The sequence below is a fragment of the Girardinichthys multiradiatus genome, chromosome 1 (genome assembly GCF_021462225.1).
Source record: "Girardinichthys multiradiatus isolate DD_20200921_A chromosome 1, DD_fGirMul_XY1, whole genome shotgun sequence".
Classification (NCBI taxonomy): Eukaryota; Metazoa; Chordata; class Actinopteri; order Cyprinodontiformes; family Goodeidae; genus Girardinichthys; species Girardinichthys multiradiatus.
Genome location: NC_061794.1, coordinates 26,673,037 through 26,680,342, shown reverse-complemented (window position 1 = coordinate 26,680,342; position 7,306 = coordinate 26,673,037). Strand labels below are relative to the sequence as shown.

General features: G+C 42.3%; 1 protein-coding gene across 1 annotated transcript; it reads right to left on the bottom strand.

The window, feature by feature from the left end:
* Positions 1–1,407: 1,407 nt before the first annotated feature.
* si:dkey-109j17.5 (zinc finger BED domain-containing protein 4) lies at positions 1,408–6,574 on the bottom strand. Its single transcript, XM_047360727.1, has 5 exons — positions 5,609–6,574; positions 5,137–5,379; positions 4,733–4,992; positions 4,045–4,642; positions 1,408–3,323 (listed from the first exon to the last, which is right to left on the bottom strand). Exons 1-5 carry the CDS (start codon positions 5,756–5,758, stop codon positions 2,481–2,483), a joined length of 2,094 nt encoding a protein of 697 aa, XP_047216683.1. The 5' UTR covers positions 5,759–6,574; the 3' UTR covers positions 1,408–2,480.
* Positions 6,575–7,306: the final 732 nt, after the last annotated feature.

Here is a 7,306-nt window from a genome sequence, read left to right as displayed (position 1 = left end):
CTCCACCCCCTTTCCCATGACCTGGCTGTGGAAAGGCCAAAGGACAGATCATGACTGAGTGTAAATGTGCATAGGGCAGAAAAAAGATGGTTTTATTTCGGCCACCTTTTGCCAAACCAGTTGCCAAAACAAAAAGAGAAGCACGCACAAACACTGCTCTTTCTTTAATCTGTCAGACTCTCTATCTGTCAACAGGCAGGCAACAGGCATGTTATTAATAACGCTGTCTGGCTACATGCATGGAGAAACTGGGGCTATTTTCACACTGGGCACCACTATTTTCTTTGTGCCAACTCTGAAGTCCTGCAGTGCATCAAGCATTATGGAGGCCATCTAAAGGATACTGAAAACAGGAGAGTATTTGGAGCAAGCTAGTCTGAACAAACACAATGCTTAAGAGAGCATTAGTCCCTCTGTGCTTTAAATATAATGAATGAGTGCAGAGTGGCCTTGTGTGTATGTGCCTGTGAGCAATCAATCTCTGAAATCACCCTGCATCAATATGGTACGGTGCCGAGGCTATTATGTGGAGGGGAGGGGAGAAATCGGTTTTGTGAGGGTGTATGTATTTGTGCAGATGGAAAATGTCTCCCTGCACTGCAGATGTAATAACTTGAAGCAAGAGGGAGAGGCAGGAGGGATAAAGCGAGGCGGGGGCAGTTCAATTACAATTTCCTTCCCTCCCTCTGTCTCGCTCTTTGCCAAGTAATTCATTTCTGAGGCAATTACCAACAGGGCCGCATCCCAGCCCAGTCGTCCAACTCAAATGGATGAGCTGTCACAGCCGAGGGGAGGGAGGGAGCGAGCAGGGTAGATGCTTTAAGCTGCTCCAGATACGTTCAAAAAGAACAACACGCCCATAGAGCAAGCATAAAACACATCTTCAAGATGAACACCATGGCACATCCACGGAGATATCTTGGCAGCCACATCTTAATCTGCAGAGGCATGTGGTGATAATCATTAAGATCACAGCAACCTCTGATAATAATTATCTATGAAGGAATTCACTATGAAGTGGTTTCTCAGCAGAAACAAAAACAGCTGCAAGTGGTCACTTTTAAACTTGCTGATTTAAATCCTTGCTGTAAAACCCTTGTCTTAGCAGTGCCGATTTGTGAGTCTACCTAATGGTGAGAAGAAAGCCGATCTGCCAGTCCCCGACGAACATTGCCTGAATAAAGGCTACACACACTGCTACAGTCAGTGTTCTTTAAAGCTGACATGAGTCAAAGCGATGCCTAGCCCAATTTAATTCTTTAAAAGCAGAATTAGAAGAAAAATTTGCTAATAGTGAAAATGAAATGGAAAATCCCAGCATTCTTAGGAAATAACAGAAGAAAATGAGTTCAAATATTTAAAGCCTTGAATTCAGCTTTTCATAGATATGTTCCAACAAGACACATCTCAGTGTTAAAAACTGAAATTTATTTATTCTGATGTCCCGGCGACAGTCACTGAGGGAAAGAATTAGGGAATGAATGTATTGGTTTGCCATAGATGTCATCCTTCTCAGGTGACAATGTGTGAATTACTGGCATCGCGTAAAGTAATTGTGCATAAATTCATGGGAAAAAGAAACTTTTTACTATTGTCAATATAATAATAGGGAACAAATTAAGTACATTCTTTCTCCTTTTCTTTCAAGGATTCAAGAAGTAAAGCAGCAGTCATTTACTGGTAATCACAACAATATATATATATATATATATTTGATTTTAAGCTATTTTGATTACACACATAAAAGCAGCTTTGGGAGTAAGCAAAAATTTTAAAGAAGCAATTGTTGCTGCTTATCATTCTGAGAAGGGTTGTCCGACTATTTACAAATACATTAAAGTCCATCAATCATCAAGATAATTCACATGTCGAATACATTTAAGATATTTGGGACCTTATTAAAACAAAACAAAAAGTTCACAAATCTCAATGAACTACAGCAATGTTGTAAAGCAGAGTCGGTCATAATTCCTCCACAATTATATCAGAAACAAATACAATTTTATAGAAAACGACTACTGCAATGTATAACTGTTAAAGTTGGTTCTACAAGCTATTGGATCACAGTGTGCACTTATTTTTATCATGACTGTATTGACAGTGAATAAACTTTCTTTTTCCCATGAAGTAAAGATACAACAGATGCTTTCCTAAGCAAAGGTTGAAAAGAAAGATTTGGAGCTTATTGGTAATCTGGAGACTGTAGTTTGAAAAGAGCAAAATAATGTCGTGATGTTTCAAGCCGCTTTGTAAACAGCTGACAGTGTGAAAACCCATATGCAGAATATCCACATCTAAAACAAAAGTCAAGAAAGGAAACTGTAGTTCATTTCATTCAGCCTCATAATAACAGGTCTGTAATATGTTATGCTGTTAGTTCAAGTTTCTTAACGGCAACAGAGGTTTTCAATCCAGGTCACCTTACTTAAACTGGAAAGCCCCTGGTTGCTGTTTAGATAAAAGATGTCTCACTCATAGCTTTAAGTCCACAATAATTTGTAGTTGGCTTTGAGGTAGATGAGTGTCTCCAAGTTCTTTGGCAGGATGTGACCTCTCTCTGGCAACAGGAGGTGCCTAGCTGTGGAGAAAATATTCTCCACCACAGTGTCACAAGCAGGTATGGTAAATGCTCTTTTGGCAACTTCAGCTAGCAGAGGAAAGTCAATGGCTTTACGGCGCCAGTAATGTAAAGCCTCTTCATCTGTGGGCTCCTCACGAAGATAGACAGATAACTCCTGTTCCAGGCTTTTAGCCTGTGTTGCAGGTCTCTGCTTGATAAAAGAGAACAATTTGCAGGGCCGAGAAAGTGAAGAGACCGGAGACGGGGCTGGAGTAGGAAGAGTTTGGGACTGAGGGTGAAAGTCTGTGTTGAGATCGGCGGGTTGGGAGGCTGTGGAATGTTTGGATAGCTCCTCTATGAGGACTTGCTTGTGCCAGTCAGGGTTGCTGCTCCATGTAAGTTTAAACTGGGGGTCCAGAGTGGTTGCGGTAATGTAGAGGGGGTTTTCCAGGATTGGAGCCAGCAGGTGCTCCAGTGACTGACTCAGGCTGAGCAGTAGGGCAGGGCAGTGGGGGGTGGATGTCTCAGAGAGGTGCTTACGCAGCCCAAGAACACAAGGCAGAGCCAAACTGATAGACACATGTCTGCCTGGCTGCATGTTTCTCTGTAGTTCCCCATGCACCATGTCCCAGGCCTCAGTAAAAGGCTCTAAAATGTCAGTAAGCTCCCTCAGCAGGGCTCTTTCGGAGCTACTCAAAGCTACCTCCCCTGGACCGCTCATCTCCTCCAGGAACTCCACTGAGTCCAGCAGTCGCCGAAGGACCTGCAGTAAAAAAGTGCAGAAAGGAAACAGCTATCGATAAATTTGTTTTCTTAATAGATATCTACATATATTAATTGAACTCTTCCTGTTAAATTTGTGCACTACTACTCATGTCAAATGAAAGGGTGAATGTGTGCCAATTATTGACTTTATAAACTCTTTTAAATCACTTTATCTCTACATACAAATATATTCTGGTGTATTAAGCCTGCATAAAGAACATAATGGCAAATCAACTCTTCTTTTAAGGTTAAGCTTGAAGATTTCACTGTCTGAGATGGTTCTGCTAGCGTCTCATTCTGCCAGGAGGTTTTAACTCTCCACTGCTGCCTACTACTCTGTGATGCCTAAGGATGGAAGGTTAAATCAAATTAAAGATTCAATCCACTTGTTTTCTTTATTTAGACTGTTGACGACTTGTCATTTTATAAATGTAATTACATTGAATTTGATTACAGTTAAAGACTGATCTTAATTGGACTGGATGGGGTTGGATTTAACTGGACTAGATTCGACAGGATCGGATTGTGGTTTAATTGGATTGTCTATAATTTCACTTGAATTTAGGCCAGTTTGTATCTTTAATAAAGTACTCTGAGAAATGTTTTGTTGGTGTATATTAAAATTTGCCTGCATTAAATTGAATAAAAGCAAAAATATGGGAATATATATATGTATATATAAAAAGTCCTTTTTTTATGACCTTAATATTATTACTTGCCTTAAGTTGAGCAGCCCAATCCGTAGCACTATCGTGAATGTTTCGGGTCCCCCCAGGCAACCCCCTATCAAACACCTGGATGAGTTTCTCAGGAGGTACAGCAGAGGTAATGTAGTTATAGAAACGTGCAACCTTGGTCAGAGTAGAGGAGATCTGTGGGGAGGAGCACAGCCCCTTTCTGACACATTGTTCCAGAGATCGAGAGAAACAGTCTACCCGACAAACACCCAAACCCTGCTCCCATGACTCGCCCCAGTCTTCATCCTCTCCATTACACCCATGGCCATTACTGATCCATTGCTCTGCATTGTTACCGTTGTCCAGCCCTTGATCTGAAGGATCATCCTCTTGCCCATTTGTAGGAAGAGGGGGAACCAGGAAACCAGGAAGACAACATGGCCTCACTGTTGTTGCTGCTGGGAAGGTGTCTGCAACGACACAAAATGCTCTCCCTGACACACTGTGCGAATGACACACTTCATCAAAATCTGCAAGCACACGGCTCACAGAGCTGCTGCAAGTCAGTGGGAGGCAGGCCAGGAGAGCTGAACGTATCTGCCAGTCAGATGCAAGATAATGGCAGGTGACACCGAGGTAACTGCAAAGAAAGAGAGAGTAGTGGACTAATCAGTTAGGAAATCTAACCATGCTGCTGTTTTGCTGTTTAGGGTTTGTTTTACCACCTCACCCTGAAGCAGTTTGAGTTTGGCTCCTCCATAGGTCCAAGCTGAGGCTGAGGGCGTGTGCTGATGCTACGGCCTGACGTGTGGCCAGCTGAGCCTGGTAAGCGTAGGCAGGAAGAAGCTGTCCCTGGATGTAGTGCTGGGGCTCGGGAGTGTAACGGGGCTCCAGGAGCTGCAGTAAATCTCTGAAGCCTTGATTTTCCACTATGGACACTGGCTGCAGATCATGCACGATCATCTTAGCTATCGCCTCAGAGATCAGAACCTATTGTGACCGCAAAAGATGAAAATAGCAAAACATTACGTTGGATTGTCTGTGGATTTCATTGCACTGTTCCAATGTGCTGTGTAACATTTGAGGGATTTCACAGGGAGCACTATTTCAAGGGTGATAGACAGTAACACATACCTGACGGGGGTCATGTCTGTCAAACTTAGTCTCCCCTGTTCCTGGGCCTCGTCCTCCCTCAAGGGTGCCAACTCCTCCAACACCTCCTAAGGTTCCTCCTCCTCCTGCTCCAGTTGTTACAGGAAGTGTGAAGCGGGGGTTTCCTCCATTGGTGGTGAAACTGTGCAGGCAAGCAGAGGAATAACCCTCCCTCTTCATATCCTTCCTTTTCACGAAGTCATCATACATAGCTGGGTGTTTCCGCTAAAAGAGAGAGACGGATGAGCTTCAGATATGTTAAATGACATGTTTAATATGTCATATGTGTGACAGATTACATGATGCATGTGTAAACTCAAAAACACAGATGCGTCTGTCTTTGCCGATCCAGCAATTGGATAAATGCAGAGATGCTGTAGGGTCAGTAGATCACAATAGGACTTAAACATAATTTATTTTTTTCTCATATACCATTGTGTTTTTGAAACAGTACCTTGAGATGTGTTACGAAGTTAGACGTAACGCTCCGCTTCGCCTGGATTCTGGTGCCACAAGCCTTACAGTTGGACTCAATCTTACCATTTTCCCCCTCAAACACAATATTGAAGTAATCCAGGATAGACACTTTAGAAACTGACGCCATTGGAGCAAACCGCTGCTCCGCTCCAGAGTGAAATCAGCTGGCGATCTGAATCCGTGAAATCAGCCTCACCTCGCCTCCGATCATGAGCACAGACAGGCCAGCGTGTTTACATCCAACCACCCCCTGGTATCACGCATGTAAAAATGATCGCTCCACACACAGAAACAAAAAGCTAATTGGAACTTGAGGGGCTCCCCGTCGCTTGCGCATCCAAAAATGGGCTACGGTCGGGCTACATCAGCAGCAGCGGCGGATGTCTGAAAACATCAATAACACAACCGTGAGGCCACATCCGTGCTCCCTGCGCTCCCATCCGCCGCTTGGACGCAAATGAAGCGCAGGCAGAGCGCAGACCTTCATGGAGGAGGCAACACGCAGCACTGAAACACTGAGGCTGTTAGCCTATCTGGGTCAGGATGTGCAGTGCAGGTCATACGTTTTCATACGTTCATCAAATTGTCATAAAAATGATTTTTATTATTTAATTTGAATGTTTTTTTGTTTTTTTTTTAGGGCTAATAAAAAAAAATGTATGCACAAGTAGCTATGAGATTGGTATGTTTTTAGTCCACATGGAATCGAAATGATAGGCCTACGTATATGGATATAGCCCAACTTATTTGATAATTGTTGTTAACGAGTTGTGGAGAAACCAAACATGTTTTGCAGCCATCAACGAGGTCCTGCTATAATCTTGGCTGACCTTTTGACCACTGTTCTAGGCTAAATTCAGAGGTAATTAAATCTCTTGGACGTGTCCAGAATGCAGCATATTGTCTAAGTAGGAACACATACCTTCAGTTCTGGCCTCTCTCCTTTGGTTCCCAGTCTGTTGTAGAGCTGATTTTAAGCTTTTGTTGCTGGACCACCGTCAGAACACACCAGACACTAAACTTGTTTCTCTTAAACTCTCAGAGATGTAATCTAAAATATAAAGGCAAACGAGCTTCTGCAGGGGCTCTACCACAACTGAAAGTTTACCACTCAACATCAGTGCTTAAAATACATTTTTAATCTTTGACTTTTAATTCCATGAGAAACGCTTTTAAATTATAAAAATAAGGTATCTGTTTTTTAAAGGGATTCCAAATCCTTTTTAGAACAGATGGTGTTTGCATACTTTGATCATATTTACTATTTGCAATTATTGCCATTTGATTGATTCATATAACAACTTGGTCAACTTTTATTGTTTTAATGTGCTATAAGACTGGCTGCTACCATCTCCCGATCCCACACTTTCAGGGGTCTCCTGGAGTCTATACTTTGATGGATCAAGGCTGTTTTGACAGCAAAAAGGAAACATGCTTTTAGGAAGATGGCGATCGTGCTTTATGTAATCGGTGAACAAAACTGGAAAAAGAACACCATGTTTAAATTAAAAGAGAATGTGTCACAAATGGTGATGCATTTACTGAAATGTTTAATTTAGCTTCACTAATTTACCTACAAAGAAATGTTTGCGAACAGTGAAGAAACAGTACAAGACATTAAACGAGCAAGCCAATCTTTAACATAATTTGTTGAGGTCCTTGAATGCAAGACATT